This window comes from Lepidochelys olivacea, assembly GCF_965140295.1.
Source record: "Lepidochelys olivacea isolate rLepOli2 genome assembly, chromosome: 17".
In the NCBI taxonomy this organism is placed as follows: domain Eukaryota; kingdom Metazoa; phylum Chordata; order Testudines; family Cheloniidae; genus Lepidochelys; species Lepidochelys olivacea.
In genome coordinates this window covers 799178-821382 of record NC_140427.1, presented here as the reverse complement: position 1 = coordinate 821382, position 22205 = coordinate 799178, and the positions used below count along the sequence as shown (strand labels likewise).

The 22205-nt window shown below is 56.7% G+C and overlaps 1 protein-coding gene across 3 annotated transcripts in view; it reads right to left on the bottom strand.

Annotated features, from left to right (window-relative positions):
• DPH1 (diphthamide biosynthesis 1) overlaps positions 1–11983 on the bottom strand; it is a 53793-nt gene extending 41810 nt beyond the window's left edge. For 2 of the 3 annotated variants that reach the window (XM_084650796.1, XM_084650797.1), the window contains exons 1-3: positions 11856–11983; positions 8488–8643; positions 2377–2440 (exon numbers count right to left, since the gene is read on the bottom strand). In XM_084650796.1, coding sequence (XP_084506922.1) covers positions 2377–2440; positions 8488–8643; positions 11856–11907 — 272 coding nt within the window. In that variant the 5' untranslated portion in view covers positions 11908–11983. Of the gene's footprint in view, positions 1–2376; positions 2441–8487; positions 8644–10632; positions 10774–11855 lie in introns of those variants that run through there. The other variant, XM_084650798.1, reaches the window with a different exon arrangement.
• Positions 11984–22205: the final 10222 nt, after the last annotated feature.

The following is a 22205-nucleotide window of genomic DNA, read 5'->3' as shown; positions in this document are numbered from 1 at the left end:
CCAGAGCCAGGCCACGCCACCCCCAGCGTGGGCCCGTCTGGGCAGGAAGCGCCACAGACCAGTGACCCCTGCATGCCACGTGTCGCTGCTCCCCTCTCCCCCATCCAGCACCGCTGCCTGCCCGGCCTCTCCCCCACCCCGAACAGCCTCGCAGCAACCCCCACATCACCCGCATGCTGATGGACGGGAAGCATCTCCTGTGTTTACTGCTACTTTGGAGCTGCCCTCCTCCCCACAGATCCCGCACCCACCTCTGCACACAAAGCCCCCCCCCCTCCCCCTGGCACAGAGCCCCCACCCGTGGGCACCCCCCCACATATACACACAGAACCCCCGCAGCACAAAGCCCCCACCCATGGCCCCCCCCACATATACACACAGAACCCCTGCGGCACAAAGCCCCCACCCATGGCCCCCCCACATTTACACACAGATTCCCCCCCCCAGCACAAAGCCCCCACCCATGGCCCCCCCACATATACACACAGATTCCCCCCCCCAGCACAAAGCCCCCACCCATGGCCCCCCCACATATACACACAGATTCTCTCCCCCCCACCCCCCCGGCACACAGCTCCCCCCACAACCCTCTCTCCTCTCATCCCAGAGGACCCTCCATTTGCAGCCCCACCCTGGAGGCCCCAGCTGGGCTGGCTGGGAGGCAGGAGAGCCCTGCAGGGTGGGCAGGCTGTGCTGTGCACAGGGGCTCAGGCTCACGCAGATAAAAGAATCCCCTCAACCCGCTGCCTTCGAGGCTGGGCCATGAAAGCAGCTCCCTGCAGTGCAGGACAGTCTCTTAAAGGCCCGGGGACACTGGCTGCTCCCAGGCAGGCTGAGACTGAGGCCCAGCCCGGGGCGCTCCCCAAGTCCCAGAGGCCAGCAAAGACGGCGAGACACTCAGCCAGCTCCCCCTGCTCCCCCCGCATGGCCAGGCGCGCAGCACCCGGGCACCAGTGCGGGCTCAGAGGGCAGGGCAGGGCTGGTGGCCACAGAGCAGCCACCAGCCTGCTGGGGAACGATGCTGCCAACAAGCCCAGCTGGCACCTACACAGCCCAGAGCCACAAGCAGCAGGCACGGCAAGCTGGGGGCAGAGGGGCTGGTCACCCAGCCACGCCGCAGCCCTCCCAGCTGCGCAGGGGGGGTTATTGGCAGAGCTGGGAGGGTGCCCTGCTCTGGCCCTGTCCGCCAAGCCCCGCTTTAGCAGCTGTTTGGCTACGGGCAGGTGGGAAGGGAAGCCAGCCCCAGCCCCACTGCACCAGGCAGACAATATGCTAGTGAGCGTCATGACCCCTCCGCCTACTCTTGGCTCTCACTCACCATGTGCAAACAGAGGGAGCTGGGGAGGGGGCGGAGCAGGGAGGCGGGTACAGCAGGGGGAAAAGAGTGGGGGAAATGCACAGGGGGAAAAGAGATTACCCTAAATTCTGCAAGGTGCCTCAATCTGCTGCCCCTGCACAGCCGAGTGCTCTGCTCAGCTCTTCACCCTCCACTTCTGCTTTCTCTGGGCCGCGGAGCAAATCGGGAGGGAAGCAGCATGGGGACAGGGGTCCCCCCTGCCTCTCTGTGGGCCCGTGAGCAGCCAGGAGAACCTGCATGCCCAGGCTCTGCCAATCACAGCTGCCCTCTCTGCCCCAAGGAGCGAGGGGATGGGATGCTAGGGTAAATGGGCAGCAGGGTCTTTCCCCTGGAGTCCAGGATGAGCTTGGTGCAGAGGCCATGGCCAGCAAGGCAGGGGCACAGAGGAGCTCGAGGGGGCCCCTTTCCCTCCCAAAGCAGCAGGGCACTGAATGGAGAGTGCCTGGAAGCACCAGCCTCTTAGAGCTCACCTGCCACCATCAGGCCCTGCCCCCACTGCGGCCCAGAGCGCTCCTCGGCACACCGGCTCCGAGCTCAGGTCAGCCAGTTGTTAACACGGGCACCGTGACCCCGGCGAGGGCCAGGACATGCTGAGCTTGTCAGCTGCTGGCTCGAACGCACCAAGGGGTGGGGGGGCAGAGCCAGGCAGCGAGATCAGCCTGACAGCATGGTCGTCTCTCACCGCTCACACGGCCACATAAATTCAACCACAAACAAACAGCCGCTATGGCTGGGAACCAGGACTGCGCCGAGCGAACGCTGGCCGGCTGCCCCACCCTGCCCGCAGCACTGCACAGCGGGCACTGCCTAACGCAGGAGATACCAAGTACAGGCACCACGGGAGGCTCCGTGTGGGAGGCAGGGTCACGGAACAGGCAGATCAATGCTTTAGCAAAGCTGCTTGCTGCGAGGCATTACTTTTCTGCCCAGGGGACCCATCTGGGGATATGCCAGATGCCAGGGTGTGTGGCGAGGGCAGACACCCCTCCAAGGGCAAAGAGCCTACGTCTTTCACTCACCTTTCAATGATGTCAGCGATGGTGCACGCGAACATGAGGAGGCCTTCGGGCATCTGCAGAGCCACTAGGAGAGAGACAGATCCCCAGGGTTAGGATGCACTGAGCAGGTAATTTCTTCCGCAAAGCAAACACCTTGGTATAAGCCTGACGACACCCCTGCGCACAGTGAGCCAGACCCAACCCACACACCGCTCAGCCCTTCTGCCTTCTGCATCCACCCAGAGCTCCTCCGAGCCAGAGCCGCCCACAGCATGGGGCTGGGACCCTGGCACACTTAGCCCATGACACCCACCATTACAGGTGGCTCCAGGAGCTCCTGAGCACTTCCTAAGGGGAGGGAGTCACAAGTCCTCTGCACTGGGGCAGCTGCAACACTCTCTGCTCCCTGGCCACTCTGGGGAGGAGTCACAACACGGCAACGACCCAGGAAGGGGAGAGCTGGAGAACTCCCTGCAGCTGGATGCTGAACCCGCCTGGCACAGAGAGGACCATGGCGCCAAGGTGCTGGCCAAGCACCAGGGCTCAGAGTTCTAGGTCAGCACCTCTGTGCCCAGGCCACGTGCTGCAGCCCAGGAATGAGCCAAGGCCCTCTGGGTGCTGGCCCAGGTGACAGGTGACGAAGTGGGACTGTTCTTAATGTTTCCTCTGAATACTGTGGGGGTGCCTCAGTTTCCCCTATGCAGTTCTTAAGTATCTTGGTGGTGGGGTAAGGGTGTGTGATCGTTGCAGAGCCCTCGAGGGCAGGTGTGTGCAGGGGTCTGGACACAGAGAATGGCCAACACCCTGTTTCCTGGCAACTGATGGCCTGGGCCCTTCCCCCCTGCAAGGTGAAAGCTAAAGGGTTGGAGAACAAAGGAATCCGGTGACCTCCTGGCCTGGGAAAGGAACAAAGCCCAGAGGAGGAGGGGCTGGAGGGAGTTTCAGTTTGGAGACATGGAGTGAAGGGCAGACCTGGTTGTCTGACTCACTGCCCCCCAAAATGGACCCAGCTGAGGGGTCCGGTTCTCTGGTTTAGACCACGTTCCTGTTGTCTAATAAACCTTTGTTTTACTGGCTGGCTGAGAGTCACGTCTGACTGCGAAGTTGGGGGGCAGCACCCTCTGGCTTCCCCAGGACCCCGCCTGGGCCGGACTCGCTGGGGGAAGTGCAGGGAGGGGCAGAGGAGGCTAAATGCTCGGAGGTCAGACCCAGGAAGGTGGAAGCCATGTGAGCTGTTTGCCCTGCGGACAGGCTGCTCACCGGAAGGCGACTGCCCCAAAGTCCTGCCTGGCTTCATGGGGAGCAGTTCCAGAGCATCGCCCAGGGACGCCGTGACAACAGGCAGCAGGTTTAAAGCAAACAGCAGGAAGTGCTTCTTCCCACACACACAGCCGGCCAGTGGAGCTCACTGCCAGGGGATGTGGCGAAGGCCAGAAGTAAAATGGGTCCCAAACAGTACGAGGCTAGGTCCATCGTTGGCCATTGGCCAGGCTGGGCAGCGACACAACCCATGCTCCTGATGTCCCTAAACTTCTGACTAATGGAAGCTGGAAGTGGCTGGATCACTCGACAGCTGCCCTGTTCTGTTCCCTCCCTCTGAAGCCCCTGGCACTGGCATGGTTGGAAGAGGAGACCCTGGGGCAGGTGGGCCATTGCTCTGACCCAGTGTTCTTATGCTAGCAGTCAGACTGGGACTCAACCTCCTTTACTGCCCTCCGGATCCTCTGAAAGGCGAGGGCCGGTCCCCGTGCTGGGCTGCTCCCTGTGGGGATGGGGACTGAGCGCCGGGACTGTGGCCTTTAACTCCAGCTGCAGGTCCCATTAATCCCGTTATTCTCTTAACTCTAGATCCCACTAATGCATCCCAGCCTTCATGACATTTACCCACAGTTCCCTCCCCAAATCCCTGGCTGACTGAAATCCTTCGGCTACTGAGCCATGCCCGGGCAAACACCAACTCTATTTAAAGACATTGTTTTAGGCCAATTGATTGGAACCACGCTAATCTCCAGTTTCCCAGACTCTCAAAGCTCTTCTAAGGCTAAGTACTCAGCTTACCCAGCCAGCGAAATCCAGCTTCAGGCACCTCAGGAGGGGTCCCAGAGCACCGCTTCCTCCCCAGCCAGCCTCTGCTGTCCTGGGATGTCTGGAAAACGGCATGGGTCTCATCTGACAGCCCCTCCCAGTAGGGCTCTCTAGCGATTAAAAAAATTAATCCTGATTAATCGCACTGTTAACCAGTAATAGAATACCATTAATTTCAATATTTTTAGATGTTTTCTACATTTTCAGATATATTGATTTCAATTACAACACAGAATATCAAGTGTACAGTGCTTACTTCATATTTATTTTTATTACAAATATTTGCACTGTAAAAAGCAAAAGAAATAGTACATTTCAATTCACCCAATATAAATACTGTAGTGCACTCTCTTTATCTTGAAAGTTGAACTTATAAATGTAGAATTATGTACAAAAAATAACTGCATTCAAAAATAAAACGTAAAACTTTAGAACCTACAAGTCCACGCAGACCTACTTCAGCCAATCGCTTAGACAAACAAGTTTGGTTACAATTTGCAGGAGATAATGCTGCCTGCTTTTCGCTTACAATGTCACCTGAAAGTGAGAACAGACATTCGCATGGCACTGTTGTAGCTGGCATCACAAGATATTTACATGCCAGATGCACTAAAGATTCATATGTCCCTTCATGCTTCAACCACCATTCCAGGGGACATGCGTCCATGCTGGTAACGGGTTCTGCTTGATAACCATCCAAAAAGAGCGGACTGACGCATGTTCATTTTCATCATCTGAGTCAGATGCCACCAGCAGAAGGTTGATTTTCTTTTTTGGTGGTTCGGGTTCTGTAGTTTCCACATCAGAGTGTTGCTCTTTTAAGACTTCTGAAAGCATGCTCCACCCTTCATCCCTCTCAGATTTTGGACGGCACTTCATATTCTTAAACCTTGGGTTGAGTGCTGTATCTATCCTTAGAAATCTCACATCGGTACCTTCTTTGCATTTTGCCAAATCTCCTGTGAAAGCACTCTTAAAACAAACATGTGCTGGGTCATCATCCAAGACTGCTATAACATGAAATATATGGCAGAATGTGGGTAAAACAGAACAGGAGACATCCAATTCTCCCCCAAGGAGTTCAGTCACAAATTTAATGAATGCATTATTTTTTTAACAAGCATCATCAGCATGGAAGCATGTCCTCTAGAATGGAGGCCGAAGCATGAAAGGACATATGAATGTTTAGCATATCTGGCACGTAAATACCTTGCAACGCCGGCTACAGAAGTGCCATGGGAATGTCTGTTCTCACTTTCAGGTGACACTGTAAACACAAAGCAGGCAGCAGTATCTCCCATAAATGTAAATAAACTTGTTTGTCTTAGCAATTGGCTGAACAAGAAGTAGGACTGAGGGGACTTGTAGGCTCTAAAGTTTTACACTGTTTTGTTTTTGAGCGCAGTTATGTAACAACCAAAAAAATCTACATTTGCAAGTTACATGTTCAAGATAAAGAGATTGCACTACAGTACTTGTATGAGGTGAACTGAAAAATACTATTTATTTTATCATTCTTACAGCACAAATATTTATAATCAAAAATAATAATATAAAGCGAGCACTGTACACTTCCTAATCTGTGTTGTAATAGAAATCGATATATTTGAAAATGCAGAAAAGCACCCAAAAATATTTAATAAATTTCAATTGGTATTCTATTGTTTTAATAGTGCGATTAATCGTGATTAATTTTTTTATTCACAGTTAATTTTCTTGCGTTAATGGTGTGAGGTAACTGCGATTAATCAGCCCTGCTTCCCAGATAAGGAGCAGGGAGCCCAGCGCACACCAGGCAAGAGGCACTGCACAATCCCCAGCCCAGATATTTCAGGGCCCAGGGCCGGTGGCAGAGCTCCAAGGAGTCTAACTTGCACCCTTTACTCATCTCACTGGGGCAGTGAGTGCCCAGGGCTCGGCACAGCTAGCTCAAGGGGCTCCGAATCGTTCCTCCCCCTGGGGTGGAATGAGCGCCAGCCCTGGGCCTGGGGCTGCTGGCCAGAAAACAGACTTGCCTTCTCAAGTGAGGCCTGTGGTTCGCCAAGGAGCCGGGATGGGGTGGGGGAAGCACCAGACAGCCGGCTTCCCCTCGGTTAGCACAGCACCTGCCCTCTGTGGCCAGTGGCTCTCTGCTATGACCCAGGCCCAGATACACACCTCCAGCCCATCACATCCCCTCCCCACCAGGTGCTGGCATAGGGAAGCCTTGCCCCGAACTTCTGCCTTCTCGGGTCCAGCTGCAGTCCCTTGCCAGTGAGCCACGTGCTGGCCTCTGCACGTTCACATTTGAAATCCCAGCCCAGCTGATGGGTTCAGCTTCCCATATTCCCGTATTCCCCGAGAGGCTAAAACCTAGAACACAGAACAAAACACACAGCACTGGGGAGCCCAGGCAGCGCCTTGGCCAGGACAGCCACGCACTCCCCCACTGCCTCCTCCCATCCAGAGTACCCCCGGGGGACAGGGCATGACCGTCTGGGCCTCGACGATGCCTAAGCCAAGACAGGAGGGACACTTACTCAGATCTCTCACCCTAAGGTGCCTCAATGGCCCCAGCACCTCACAATCTGCAGTGACCCTCCCAGGCTGGGCTGCTGTCCCCACGTTACCTATGGGAACCGAGGCAGGCCCGGAACTTGTTCAAGGTCCCACGGGGAGCCTGCAGCAAGGCAGGGAGCCAAACTGGGTCCTGGGCAGGTGCCCTAATCCCTGGGATCCTTCCCCTCTAAGGTCACAAGAGCATCCCATCGGTGACACCTGTCACTCCTTGCCAAGGCGCCATCAGCGGGCAAAGGCTCTCCTGGCCCGATCACACATTCCAGGCTTGATGCTGCCACCTGCCAGGACCCCCAGCCAGTCACAAACTGCAGCTGCTCAGGCCCTCCACACACACACCAGCTTCCAGGAACCTGAACAGCGCTGAGGGCAGACAGGGCACATTATTGGGGGCCCTGTCCGCACGATCATGTCACAGACCCCACTCACGAGCCCGCCTGCGACAGCCTGTGTTCACCTGCCCCCCACCAGCACTGCCTGCAGTAACGGTTCAGACACACCAAGCACCCTCTCCCTTGCCAGCACCCACGGGCTCATTTCATCCAAGGCATGTGTGGCCCAGCGAGGACAGGGAGTCTGATGCATTATTCTCTGCACTGGCAGCCCACAAGGAACAGGGCTGAGCGGGCTGTGGCCAGCGACCCCAACCAGGGAGAGGGCTGGAGCATTTACTCTTCAGCAGCTGAAGCCAAGGGGGAAATAAAGCAGCTGCCACCAGCTGAAACCACCTCAAGTCAGAGGTGCCCCAGCAGAGACCAGGGCACCTGCGCCTTCCTCTCCCCGAGCCTGGAAACACCCAGCCCACACAGTCAGGAGCTCGTGCCTATGCCTGACCCTCCTCCCCCTGTATCAATGGAACTGCTTCCCAAGACCCCAATGCCGCCTCCCACCCCCGGGGGGCTTTGCCCTTCACTCATATTCCACCTGGGCACTCGCTCACGCGGGTGTACCCCCCCAGTCCCCAAAGGCTCAGCCAGGAAGCACAGGGAAAGAGGAAAGAGAGAGCTGTCACTGGAGCCCTGGCCGGCATCCCAGCCCAGTGACAGCTACATGCGACTCAGCCCGTCCTGTCTAATGTGATTATAAACCTGAGATACTAAATCGTTGGAAGCGTTATGGCCAGCTCCCCGTGACGTGAAATGCCGGCAGCATGGCAGATGCTTCCCTGCCTGACTGACAGCTTGGCACAGCTAGCATCCATTAGTACGTTCCCCTAGGTAACCCAGTCCCAAGTGCTCTAAGCCCAGCTCCTGGCCCACATGCCTTACAACACACCCTCTGCGGACTGAATGGGACCCACACACTGGCGAGGGCCATGCGCGTTCTGACTGAGGAAGGGCCAGGGGCCGGGGCTGCAACAACAGGGTTCAATGGGAACTAGCCCCCACGCAGCCCAGGACATGAGCTGGTGCATGAAGCCCGGCAGCTCCATTCCCAGACAGCTCTAGCCTGGATGCTAAGAGTGCAGCATGGCCCCAAGCGGCCACTTACCTTTCTTTGCCTCGGCCTGCTGAATTCTCCAGACCGTCTTGTAGATCTCAAAGTTATAGTTGCTGGGGAGGGCTCCAACTGCCTCCTGTAGCTCCTTATTGGTGAGAATTGCCTCGGGGATCTGCATAGCCACCCGTCGGCGCTGGGGTCCTCGGCCTGCAAGGAGAGCCAAGGAGCTTCTTATACAGAATTGCAAGGAGCCAAAGGATCCGTGAAGAGTGGGAAGGTGCTGAGCCGCTGGCTACCCACCAGCTGCATGTGCCACACCGGACTCTGTTAGCTACCACAGGGTTTGACACCTGGCTCCCACTGCCACAGGCCATCACACCAGCAGAAACAGGGGGAAGCCTGGCTCCGTCCCGCCAGCAGCAAGGACTGGCTGGGAGGCACGGTAAGACATGCTGGATGTGTCACACCAAGGGAACCACCTATTGTCTCCAGAGGCCTGATGATTCAGCATCCATTGGGAGATGCCAACTCACTCAAACGAATCCAGAGCCACAGCTCAGACCCCTCTGCTCGCCTGAGAGCACAGGGGACCCACTCCCGCCCTGCCCACCAGAGACAACTGATTGGGTGCAGGATTAGGGGAGGAGGTTTCCACCCCCCAGTAGCCAGGCTCAGTAACACAGGGAGGCACTAGGCCTGCTAATCTAGCACAGCCTGGGGGGGAGGGCACAGAGTAACTTCATGCTCCAACCCCTCAATAAACTAATATTAAAGGCAAGGAAATGATAGCATGAAAGCTGTGCAATTACATTCAATCTTGCTGAGTGACTCGGGAGTAATGGAGCAACCGGAGGGGGCAAAGGGCAGCTGTCAGAGCGTACACTGAGCCCAGATCAGAAACTCCGAACAGAATTAACTGAGAGAGGCTTGGCCATAGCCCCCACCTCACTGACATGCGCAGAGATGGGGGGCTTTGCCCAGAGCCAGACACCCACTGCCAGGGGCTGCTCAGCGCCAGTAACCCAGCGGGGAAAGCTGCTGATCAACTAGGGGCAGGACCACCCTCCAGGAGAGGCAGCAGCCAGTCACTCGAAGCCGAGTTCAGGGTACGGACAACGATGACTCCCTGGAGAGCAGGAATCCAGTGACTGACCACTGGTGGGTCATGCGCCAGCATGACCCTATCGCCCCAGATACATGAGGCCTAGAAAGGCTTCCGTGCAGAGACCACTTCTGCTTGCCAGCTGCCCTGCGTCCCCAGACAGTGCCCGCCGGCTGCCATCCAGAGAATGCGGAGAAGTCTTTTGTTCTCTCAGGCAGCTGGCAAGTTTAAAGGTGACCACCACGAAGGGCCCATATGCAGGTAGGAAGGTCCCACACACTGGGTCACCACACACAAGCTCGAGCACAGTGCCCCCTCAGCAGCAAGGAGTCACCTGAAATCCTGCTGCCCAGAGCCCAGCAAGCCCACCAGAACCAGCTCCACCTGCAGCCCCTCCAGCCCCTCCCAGAGCCAGCACGGGGTGGCCTCTTGCATAAGGGCTGCCCTGAGCCCCTGATTCACGACTTGGCCCCAAGAGAGTCTCAGGTTAAGGCTGAGCAGCCCTACCGCACGCTGCCTGCCAAACACTTCGCACACATGGACACTAAAGCCTGTGTCCCCTGCTCCTATCCTCAGGCCTTGAGCCAGACCCTGCCTCAAGAGAGCTCCCCTTCTCCCTGCTGGTCCTCTGCCCCCACAAGGACTCCTCCTCCTTTCCCAGCCAGGACCCCACAGGAGCTCCCTATCCCACCAATACCAGAGTCCCACCAACTGGCCCAGAGCCAGCACTGCCCCCCCGTGTGTCCACGATGCCCCATGGAAGGGGCGGCAGCTGGCTGGCACTCCTGGAGGGGCAATGCTCTCGCAAGGGAAGGGCAGGTGTTCCTTCTCTAGTATCTCACTTGACTAGTGATGGGAGCTGTGAAGGGCAGGTTTCTATTCCTGTTTTACCATGACTGCTCGAGACCCTTTTGTGGGACTCTGTGAATCAGAAAGGCTGTCAGCAATCCGAACGCTGCCAGATGAGCTGATGCAGCGTAAGGGCTGCTTTATTTATGCTCGCAAAGGGCCCTTTCATGACAATGCCTCATGGCGAACAGGTGTTTGCTGCTGTCTGAAGGCCAGGTGACTCACGAGCTGCCTTGCCCACTCACCAAATGAGTTATCCAGGCTCCTGTGAAGCAAACTGCCCGAATAAATTAAATGCCACAAAGTAACTTAGACAATTAGGAGACTGAAGTCCCCATGGCTGACCGGTTTCGTCTCAGCCACGCCACGTAGGAAAAGCCCCTGCGGACCCTTCTGTCCGGAGGGGACAGAGGGTGGGAGGGATGGGAGAGCAAGCAGACGCCGGAGCCAAGCCCGGAGCCAGGGCACAGCTCGAGGCTGATGGACCCGCCCTGGGCAGAGCCTCCCCTCACACCAGCCAGCCGGGCAGGGCCCAGGAGCCAGAGCCGCGCGGGGACAGGCCGAGCTCCCGGGAGAAGCTCCCGTCACACAGGGCCGCCGACCCTCCAGCAATTCCGGATCACGCCATGAGAGGAACCCTCAGGAAGCAGCGCGCCGAGGTCGGCCCGCCTCAGCCCGCCCTGACTGGCGCCTCGGAGGGGACGGGCCGGCGCGCAGCCTGGCCGGGAGAAACGGGCCGAGCAGCCGCTGCCGCGCAGGGCTAGAGCACGGAACCGCGGCGGGAAGGGGCCGGCCCGCGGGCGGGTCTCGGGGCCGGCCCGCGGGCGGGTCTCGGGGCCGGCCCGCGGGCGGGTCTCGGGGCCGGCCCGCGGGCGGGTCTCGGGGCCGGCCCGCGGGCGGGTCTCGGGGCCGGCCCGCGGGCGGGTCTCGGGGCCGGCCCGCGGGCGGGTCTCGGGGCCGGCCCGCGGGCGGGTCTCGGGGCCGGCCCGCGGGCGGGTCTCGGGGCCGGCCCGCGGGCGGGTCTCGGGGCCGGCCCGCGGGCGGGTCTCGGGGCCGGCCGGCGGGCGGGTCTCGGGGCCGGCCGGCGGGCGGGTCTCGGGGCCGGCCCGCGGGCGGGTCTCGGGGACGGCCGGCGGGCGGGTCTCGGGGCCGGCCCGCGGGCGGGTCTCGGGGCCGGCCCGCGGGCGGGTCTCGGGGCCGGCCCGCGGGCGGGTCTCGGGGCCGGCCGCGGGCGGGAAGGGGCCGGCCGCAGGCCTGGGAAGCGCGGTCACTCTGCCGACGGCCAAGCACGTTCCCCCACCGGCCCGGCGAGCTCACGCGGGGCGGGAAAGGCCCCGATCCGCGCCCCTGGCCGGGGAGGGGAGGTCGGGGCACGGCTCCGGGGCCTCCGCTGGCCGGTCCCCAGCCGGGCCGGGCCGGGCCGGAACCAGCCCCGGGAAAGGCCGCGCCGCGCCCACCGGGCTCCCACCTGGCGCCGAGGCCGGGGGCTCGCCCTGCGCCAGCTGCTCCTGGGCCGCCATCGCGAACGAACCCACGTGGAGGCCGGAAAGGCAGCGCCAATAGAGCCACGTGTGAGCCGCCAGATCCGAGACAGGAGCAGACGCCGACCGAGCAATCGAGCACAGGCGGCGGCGGTGTGGGAGCGGGGCCTCTGGAACTCCCTGCCCCGGGCTTTTCCCACTCGACCCCACCGTGGGGCAGGCTTTGCTCCTCCTGCGCCACAACAGTGTGTGGGGCTTGAACAGCGCTGAGCGCCCTGCCTAACATCCCCCGCTCCTGCTCCTGTCCCTGGGGTGCCCCCTGCATAACACCCCCCTGCTCCTGCCCCCAGGGTGCCCCCTGCATAACACCCTCCTGCTCCTGCCCCCTGGAGTCCCTGCATAACACAACACCCCCCCTTACTGTAATTTTCCCGGGATGACAGGGGCAGGTTTGTCCTGCAGTTTGCAGGGGTCATAGCAATAACATGCGACAGCCCATGTGAGCAGCATCAGGTTCAGCAACGTGGGTGGTGGGCAAAGTAATCACAGAACCGTGTCTGGGCAGAGCCCCCCATGCAGGCACTGAGCCAGGAGCCCCAAGGCCAGACTTACTGGCATAAACTGGACCAGGGTGCAGCTGCCCTCCTTTTCAGTGGAAACCCAGCCTAGCCTCGCCAGACCTCGGCCCAGGGCCGGATTAATCTTTTGTGGGCCCTGGCACCTGGACTGTGGCCACGCTTCACCCCGAGACCCTGCCCCTGCTTAGCCTCTTCCCCCCGAGACCCCACCACTGCTCACATGGAGGGAACAGAGAGGAGCAAGGCATAGGGAAGCGGGGAGGCAGGGGCCTGGAGGGGGATGGGAGGGAGCTCAAGGAGGGCTGGGAAGCTGAAAGCTGCAGGGGGGCCATGGGGCAGAGAGCAGCTTGTGGGGTGGGTCTCCATGGCTGGGGGCAGCAGTTTCACCCACACAGCCCAAGTTGGGGAGCCCAGTGGGAGGAGGTGGAGTGGGGAAGAAGCCCCTGTCACTGTCCCTCTAACCCCCCTTTTCTCCCCAGGCTGCCAGGCCTACCCCCTTCTTGTGATGGGCACCATGCTGTCCCAGCAGCAAGCCAGCGTGGCTAAGCCCACTGCACCTGTCCCCCAGCCCCTGTGCATGTGTCTGCAGCCAGGGGGACCCCTGCATCTGGGATCTGGATTCCTGCTCCCTGGAGATTATCAACTGGAGGAATAAAAAGGGGACCATGCAGTACCAGTAAGTGTGGGAGGGAGTGTTAAACCGACAATGGGTTGGAAGAGAAGCCAGGATATAATTCCCCCTCCCTCCTTACTACAGGTACCCCTTGGTCCGTATCTGATCACTGGTGCAATCCCCTTCCTCACCCCCAGACCGTCCTGCCAAAGGAAGAGCAAAGACAGTCGATGCTGAGTCTTTTATTACACCGTTGGCATGACATATACCTTTGGCTTCTCTAGAGGATTTTTAACTTTCTCTTTATCCAACAGATAGTCCCAACAATCGCAATAAACCAAACTGTATTATTAAAATAAGACAAATGGGTGAATCAACACACTCCACGCTTCCTTGAAGTTGGTGGGACTGAAAAACAAGCTTTCCCACCAGTGTGAGAAAGATGTATCCCTTTGCACCCTTTTGAAAAGCTTTTCTGTCTTTTTAGTGGAGTGATGCATGGTGAGCACCTCGTTTTTACCTTGTGGCTCCACCTTTTAAGGTGCTGTCTTAAACTTCAGTGTGCTATTAACTGGTTTGACACGGATGTATTTACCCCCAAAGTGATTGGGTTCCCATGTTTATATAACATGTAGGCAACATGAAGAGCTTGCACAGAAATAATCTGAAACACAAAGTCAATGTTACACCCCTGTATAGAGTATACGTGACACAACCAAATTGACACAAGGATTATGACTGACCATATAAAAGGAATTAACCAGAAACGGGTACACCAGATTCGAAGAGATCTGCCGGGGTTATTTACCTAAACAATGGCTGAGCTCTTATGGCTACGGCTGGAGACTAGTGACACTTGCCTTGGTCCAAATTGAAATAGCTCTGTGGACCCTCAGTAAAACTTGTGGTACATGTATAGCCAATACCCGAGTCCCAGTTGCAGGACTGTAGGTTGACCCAACTATATCCTGCATCATCTCGGTGCACCCATTTGGTATGTCCATGGGGATGAGAACAGAGTTGTTGACATTTAGGCCTATTGGGACTAAGGGGTACACCCACCTTTCACTGGCAGTGAGTATAGTTTGTATGTGGTGGTTATGTGGGTTTCCAGGTCATGAGAAATGGACACTTCCACCCTGCCTGGTGGATCGCTTCAAAAGAGCTAACGTTTCTTAGCAGTAGTTGCTCAGCTCTGAAGGGATGGTTCCATTGAATCCATCCTTGAGAATGCTCCTAGACATAGTTAGCAGCCAGGACTGGGCTTGAGCACAAGTTAAAGCCCATGAGCGGTTGCCCTGCAACACCCCTACGGCATCTATAATTAGTTTATGATACTCCTCTTGCCAACCAAACCATTTTGGTTGGGTCTTAACAATTTAATAGTCCAGATTGTCCAAGAGGGTTAATGAGGAGGTCACTGGCTGACTCAGCGTGGCCCTGTCAGGCCCCATACTACATATTTTTCCAGCCAGGATGCATCAATTGAATTTAAAATACCCACTTTGCCACTGCATCCCTTTCGCCCCTATTTGGCTTGGGCAAGATGCTTTTTACCCAAGCTTCCCATCCCGAGATCAGTGTTTGAACATAGGGTGCACACATAGGTTCAATGCTGCTTGCTGCCACTTGCAAAGGCATAGTGATCTTTAGAGAATAGACTGGCTCAATGAGCATTAGCCTTTGGAATTCCCCTTTACTATCACAGGACCTACATTGCTTATACAAGGGTCCGGTACCACGGCCACTCGTTTGAGCTCTCTGGCTCCATATGTACCAGTTACAACCCACCTGCCTGTGTCCTGTACACTGACACTCGTATCTCTGGTACCGCAACAGTTGCACATTGTACATCTACTACATTACAGAAACGAATTACTAAATGAGTCAAACATGCCCTTGCTGTTACTGTAACAATGCAGACTTATACTATACACACATTAGAGGAAGTCTGTGTCTTTATATTTAAAGCCTTTACCACAAATTGCACTTGCATGGTTATCTTTACCTTAAACACTCCCATCTTTAAAACAAGGGAATGTTTGAATTGATGCTGACACATCTAGATTCACCTCGCACTCTTAACACCTCTGAACAATTGCCCAAGTGGTCATCATTAAACTCCCACTTGCAAGCCTTTTCCCATTTGTGAACAAAGTGTGTCTGGTCAGCGTTTTTGTCAGCTATTACCATATAGGTGCTATTGGCCTCTGCCAACACCCCCTGTGAGACATTTCCTACATCCTCCTTCCCTACAAGGGAGCAGTAGAGACCTTTTTTGTAGGCATAGATGGTGATGTGGCCTCATGACATAATGTGGTGACTCGAAATCCATGCCCTCCCATAACCTATTGCCAGTAACATCTACATCTTTCCCTGTGTTACAAAAGTAGTGCTCTCCCTCTTTTATGTGTAGCAGAGCACATTTAGCAATCCATGTATACAAATAAAATAAAATATCCGTTGCATGATTGATGTGCTGGTCCTGAAAGGAAACAAACAAATATAAAGATTACTGTACATTCTGGTTGCTCAAGTTCCAGCTCCTTTCCAATTTTTGGGCTCAGAGGAATGTAACCACTTAAGGGTTTTCCTCCTCTTTCCTTTCCGCTCGACTTGGTATACGGTTGGGCTAGCCTTGTTGGTTATGGCTACTGGGGCTACCCATTTGTGGATGAGGACATGCCCTTTGTCTGAGCAGTACCTACACAGGACTTGGTCCCCAACATCCCACTCTTGGATTTTTAGAGTCTCCCTCAACCTCTTGTCCATGAATTTAGCATTGCTTTTTAAGTGCAGCACTACTTGCTTTTGGATCGTGCCGATGTTCTGTAGCAGCGTACTGATAAATTGATCCATTAATACTCAAGGTTGGTAATCATCAGGGGGAGCTCCCCTGCAACCACCATTGCTCAGGTATGCACATGACTCTTCCTGTAAGCACCTCATGTGTGGTACAGCCGTGGTTCTCAGACTTTTGTGCTGGTGACCCCTTTCACACAGCAAGCCTCTGAGTGTGACCCCCCCTTATAAATTAAAAACACTTTTTTTGTATTTAACACCATTATAAATGCTGGAGACAAGAGGGGCTTGGGGTGGAGGCTGACAGCTCGCGACCCCCCATGTAATAACCGTGACCCCCTGAGGAGTCACAACCCCCAGTTTGAGAACCCCTGGGGTAAAGCCATGAGCTGCCACTGTAGACCTCACTGCCATGAGGATTATGGGCAGCTTCTTGTACCGGTCTTAGCCGGAGGCAGTCACATTATTATACAGGGCAGTCTTCAGAGTTCGGTTCTTTCTCTCCACCAGGCCGGAGCTCTGGGGGTGGCCTGTGATGTGAAATCGTTGCCTGATTTGGCAAAGACACCTCATTACTTCTCCCATGAAGTGGGGGCTGTCACGGAGTCCCCGGGCGATGCTCTGGAACTGCTCCCCATGAAGCCAGTCAGGACTCTGCGGAAGTCTCCTTTCTGTGAGCAGACTGTCTTCAGGACACACAGCTCACACGGCTTCCACCTTCCTGGGTCTGATCCCGGAGCATTCAGCATCCTCTGCCCCTCCGTGCGCTTCCCACAGCCAGTCCATCCAGACGGGGTCCTGGGGAAGCCAGAGGGTCCTGCACCCCAACTTCGCAGTCAGACGGGACTCTCAGCCAGCCAGTAAAACAGAGGTTTATTAGACGACAGGAACATGGTCTAAACCAGAGCTTGTAGATGCAGAGAACCGGACCCCTCAGCTGGGTCCATTTTGGGGGGCAGTGAGCCAGACAACCAAGTCTGCACTTCACTCCATGTCTCCAGCCAGCCCCAAACTGAAACTCCCTCCAGCCCCTCCTCCTCTGGGCTTTGTGCCTTTCCCGGGCCAGGAGGTCACCTGAGTCCTTTGTTCTCCAACCCTTTAGCTCTCACCTTGGGGGGGGGGGGGGGGGCAGGCCATCAGTTGCCAGGAGACAGGGTGTCGGCCATTCTCTGTGTCCAGACCCCTGGTGGTCAGTCCCCAAATGAGCTAAGCTGCTCCCTTTTACACCAGTGCACCTGGAGTAGGCCCAGTAGAGTCTAGGGGGCATGGTTTCCTCAGCCCACAGTGTAGGGTTAACCCTTCCCGACCAGTGTGGGGTGAGTGCGACCCGTCACACTCCCCACATGTGCCCCCTGCCCATTGCACCCCTGGCCACCTCCCCTCTCCATGCACCTCACCTCTACACATGCTGAAAGAGAAGTAGAAGGAGCTAGAGGCCTCAGGGACAGGACTGACACCCAGTACCCCTCAGAAAGCTAAAAAAGGTGAAATGGCTTCAAAGCAGGAAGGAGAGAGAAGAAAAATCAGATGGGTTCTTGCCAAGAAGATACGTCTGGGTGGGGAGCAGGGGCCCTGGGTGAGGCTGACACGGGGCAGCGTCCGGGTGGGGAGCAGGGGGCCCGGGTGAGGCTGACACGGGGCAGCGTCCGGGTGGGGAGCAGGGGGCCCGGGTGAGGCTGACATGGGGCAGCGTCCGGGTGGGGAGCAGGGGGCCCAGGTGAGGCTGACACGGGGCAGTGTAAAGGTGGGGAGCAGGGGGCCCGAGTGATGCTGACATGGGGCAGTGTCCGGGTGGGGAGCAGGGGGACCCGGGGACGCTGACACGGGGCATTTTCGCAGAGAGGTGTGGTATGAAGTCAAGGTTGTGCAGCATTTCACATGTGCCAGATGATCACCTCAATGAAGCTTTCAGAGTAACAGCCGTGTTAGTCTGTATTCGCAAAAAGAAAAGGAGGACTTGTGGCACCTTAGAGACTAACCAATTTATTTGTATGCATCCGATGAAGTGAGCTGTAGCTCACGAAAGCTCATGCTCAAATAAATTGGTTAGTCTCTAAGGTGCCACAAGTACTCCTTTTCTTTCAATGAAGCTGTTCACAATGGGTCATAGGAGTCAGTTTCCAAAGACTTCTGAAGCCGCAGGTTACTCTGGCTTCCCTAGTGTAGCGCACCCAAGCCTTTGCGACTAGCATTTCCTGGGACTCCAGAAACTTGGTAGCCAACGTGGCCAATGCTTTCTTGGAGGTGTAGTCATGCAGGTGGTTTTATAACGGTGCTTTCTCCCCACTCTCTGAGGGGACGTGTGTCCATAAGGCCAAAGGAACCATTAACAGGGATGGCAATGACAACACCTTCAGAGGGTCTGGTTCTTAAGGCCCTGCTCAGAGATTTGCCACCAGTGATCACTCCAGTCTGGTTTAGCTGTTTGACAGAGGAACGATCCTGCTGTACGCTTGGCACCATGCGTTGACAGAGCGGGTTCTGCGTCACAGGTGTAGTAATTCCCAGCAGTCCCTCTCCTGAATGCTCTATCCCGGAGTGGGCCTCCCATCTCCACAAAAAACAATGGCTTTTCCAGTGGCTCCCTCACAGTGAATGGATTCCCCTCTGCCAATCCCCTCTCCAAGGCTGGGCCATATGGCAGGTTACCTGAAAGGGACCACTGAGGTCCCCCCCCCCATGAGCTGCCAGTTCCCTAGCACCCAAAAATGGGGTGTAATGGGTGACCAAATACTGCCTACAGGGGACCCCTCCCTTACATGGGGCTGCAGCTTTCCGTCACCACACAAGTCTCTCTTCATACCTGCCCTTGAGTCCTGATCCCAAAGCATGTGCCAGGACCTACTTGCTCTCAGGGCTCTTTATGTTTTCAAAACAAGTTATGTAAGCTGTGTAGACAAGGCTGCCTGTTCCTTTAGCTTCTCTCCACAGCACTAAACGTCCTCATGGCCTGTCCTCAGTCCCAGCCCCGTCTGAAGGGAAAGCAGCTCCTCCATGACTGCCCTGGCTTGAGCAGAGAAATGCTGGGCAGACTGTCATTGTGTGGCATGTTATGCCAGTTGGACAGACTAACTTCCTGCAACCACCAGAACCCAAAGTAATGTGTCTCATATCCTCCTGCTAATTAGAGCCCTAGAGAACAGTGGTCCTGTGAAAACAATTCATATGGTCCTAAACACTTAACCCTTTCCCTCAAACACCAGATGGAAGTCTGACATCCCCCAAGCAATGTGCCATACCCCCCTCAGCTGTGCTCCATAGAGCTCTGCTGGAACAAGCTGTCTGGGAATGTTCTGATCTCTAAATCCCTGGATCAAGCGCTCTGGGGCAATGGACCAAAAACCCCATCAAGAAGAATTTTAGGGCTAGCTCCGGCCATTGCTGCGGCTGCAGCACCCCCACGCCCTGCTCTCTCATCCCCTCCCTTTCCTCCCCGGGCCCCCGCCCCCTAGGAGGCTGCTGCTTTGACGCAGTGCACTGACAGGTGCTCAACTAGCTCTGTCTGTCAGGCTCAGGGTGAGCTAGCAGAGGATGGGTCACCCTGCTCAGCAGGAGCCCTCCCTGTCTGATAAAACCAGGCGGGTGTCAGGATCCCTCAGGCATGGGACCCTGATCCACAGATTGGCTGGATTCAGTTAATCCATCTATGTCTGTGACATCAGCATCCAACTGTAACCTCACCAATGGGACTGTGCTCCAGGGAGAGGCAAGGGCAGGAGGAAGGGGCTCCCTGGAGACCCACCTCACCACAATCCTGGGATGCAAGGTCAGGGAGTGAATCAGGCAGGAGGCAGAGTTTGGCAGGAAAAGAGAAAGTGATTTACATACAGAGCTCCTGGGCCAGCAGTGATGGGGCAGGAGAGAAAGAAAACACAGGCCCATTGGGCAGGAGATTTGGGGATTGATCAGGATTTGTTGAAGCGCATCAGGGCCTCTGTCACATGCACCATCTGGCTAGTGCTCAGGCTCTGCTCCCAAGCCCCTGACTGCTATTTCTAAGGCCCCCCTCACATTAGTCTTGGAGCACCAGGGACAGGAATTACAGTTCTCATAAAGGGGCCCCAGTGGGCTCTGCATTTTGCCTCTCCTAGGTCCGGAGGCTTCTCTCTCCTGCAAATCATCATCAGTCAGGGGTGCCTTACCCTACACGCTGGGCCCGGCTTCCTCTCCCCGCCTGGTAACTGCACAGGTGAAGGGCCGTCTCTCTGGCTCTCAGCCTGCGCACCTGGGGCTTCACTGCCCCAGAGGAGCACAGCTGGCCCAGGGGGTCTCCCTGCTGAGGCCGGATCCCCGCAGGCCTGGCGCCTCTTGCTGGCGTCACACACTGACACACTCGCTGCTGCATTTGGACTTCTCAGACATTTGATTACAAACTAATTAAATTAGACCTTCTCTCCCCTACACGGGTTGAGTGACAGCTGCACCACACACTCCCTTCCCTCTGCACTCCGTCTTACTCAGCGCTTGAGTAATCAGTGCCTGGACAGACTTCGTCCAACAGTGGGCTCATCTCACACCCCCCTTTCACACCATCCCACCAATGCGCCCAGTCCCCTCATGCTCCCAGGGCTGCGGAGGGGTTTGTACATTCCAGGCGAGTACAGTCACTGGGCTGCTCGGGCTTTGGAAGCATTCCCAATGTGTGTGGAAAGAACAGTAACCACCCTCGTGATGTTCACATCGCAGGCTCAGAGAAATGTGGGGCTGGAAGGGACCTCGAGAAATCATCTAGCGCAGCCTCTGCGCTGAGGCAGAACCAAGTAGCCCTCGATCATCCCTGATCGGTGTTTGTCCAACCTGTTCTGAAAGCCCACAATGATGAGAATTCCTCAGCCTCCCTCGATAGCCTGCTCCAGAGCTCAGCTCCAGAGTGACAAGTGCTTCCTCACATCGAACCTAAATCTCCCTAGCTGCACATTAAGCCCATGACTTCCTGTCCGGCCTTCCCTGGCCATGGAGAACAACTGAGCACAGTGCTCTTTGAAACAGCCCTGCACATCTCTGAAGACTGTTTTCAGGCTCTGGCGCCTTTTCTCAAAACTAAACATGCTCAGTGGTCTCACCCTTTCCTCACAGGTCAGGTTTTCTACACGCTGGGTCATTTTTGTTGCTCTTGTTTGGACTCTTTCCAGTTTGTCCACATCAAGGCCGTGTAGAAGGCAAATCAACCCAACTAGTCCGCCAAAGCCTCTCTTAGCTTTTGGGTTGACAGAGAGTTTATGAAGCTCCCAAACTCTACTCTGCTGGCCTCGGCTCCCCACCATTCTCCACAGCAGACCCTTGGTGGAGAGAATAATTCGTGACTTACAGCCTCCAACCTGAGGCCCAAATCTATCTTTCATTCTTTGGTGTCTGAGCGCTCAGAAGTCTCCGTCTGGGAGGCCCCTGACAGCATCCCATTGGGGGGCAGGGGGATTCCCGGCTGGGAACAAAGAGAGGCTCTGCGATGCTCCCCACTCTCTTGGCTTCAGACTGAACTTGCTCCAATACTCAAGTGCAAAAATGCCTCTGTGAGAACTGGCTGACGTGCAGCCTCCCAATGGCGGACTGAGGCTGGCGGGAATGTGCCCTGTGCTCTCACTGGTCACAGCCCAGACTGCTGACTCTGGATGGCTCTCACATCTGATTAGAAAGTAGTGTGGAGAAAAGGAGAGGGGGAGACAGAGCAGTGGGGAAGGGGCCAAAGAGAGGGAAAGAGAACAAGGGATGAGAGAAAGCGATCGCAAAGGAGAGGGGGAAGGGTGGCACAGAGAGATCTACCCAGGTGACACTCCCATGAGCCTTTCCCTGCAGACATGCAGACTGGAGCCTGGCTCCCAGCTGGATTCAGGGACCAGCAGTGACAGGGACGCAGGGAGGGCGCAGGGGGGGCGCAGGGAGGGCGCAGGGGGGGCGCAGGGGCGGCCAGGCGGATTCCTGGCTTAGCACTTAGCTGCTGTATGCCCGCAGGTGCTGCAGGCTCCGGGGGGGCAGGCCTCCCTGCAGCCACGGGAAGGAAATGCCAGGTACTGGGGGTGCCTGGGGGGCGCTCAGGGTGTTTCGCTCCCTCCGCAGCTCTGGTTTTCCTGAAGGGCGCAGATCACCTGCCCAGGGGCTTCCCTTCTCTGCCCCCCGTCCGTCTCTGCTGCCGGCAGCCCCGCGGCCGCCCCAGCCCCAAGTCCCGCACTTTGGCTGTTTGAAACGGACCTGGCTCGTGCCTAGGAGCAGCCCCCGCGGCCTGAGGGGAGCGGCCCGCCCGCCCCGGGCTCCCCCCAGCACCCTGGCCAGCACCTGGGGCCCGCCCGAGCATCCCGCGTGCCGGGGGAGTTGGCTCCTTGCGTTGTCATAGCAATGGGGAGAGGGTC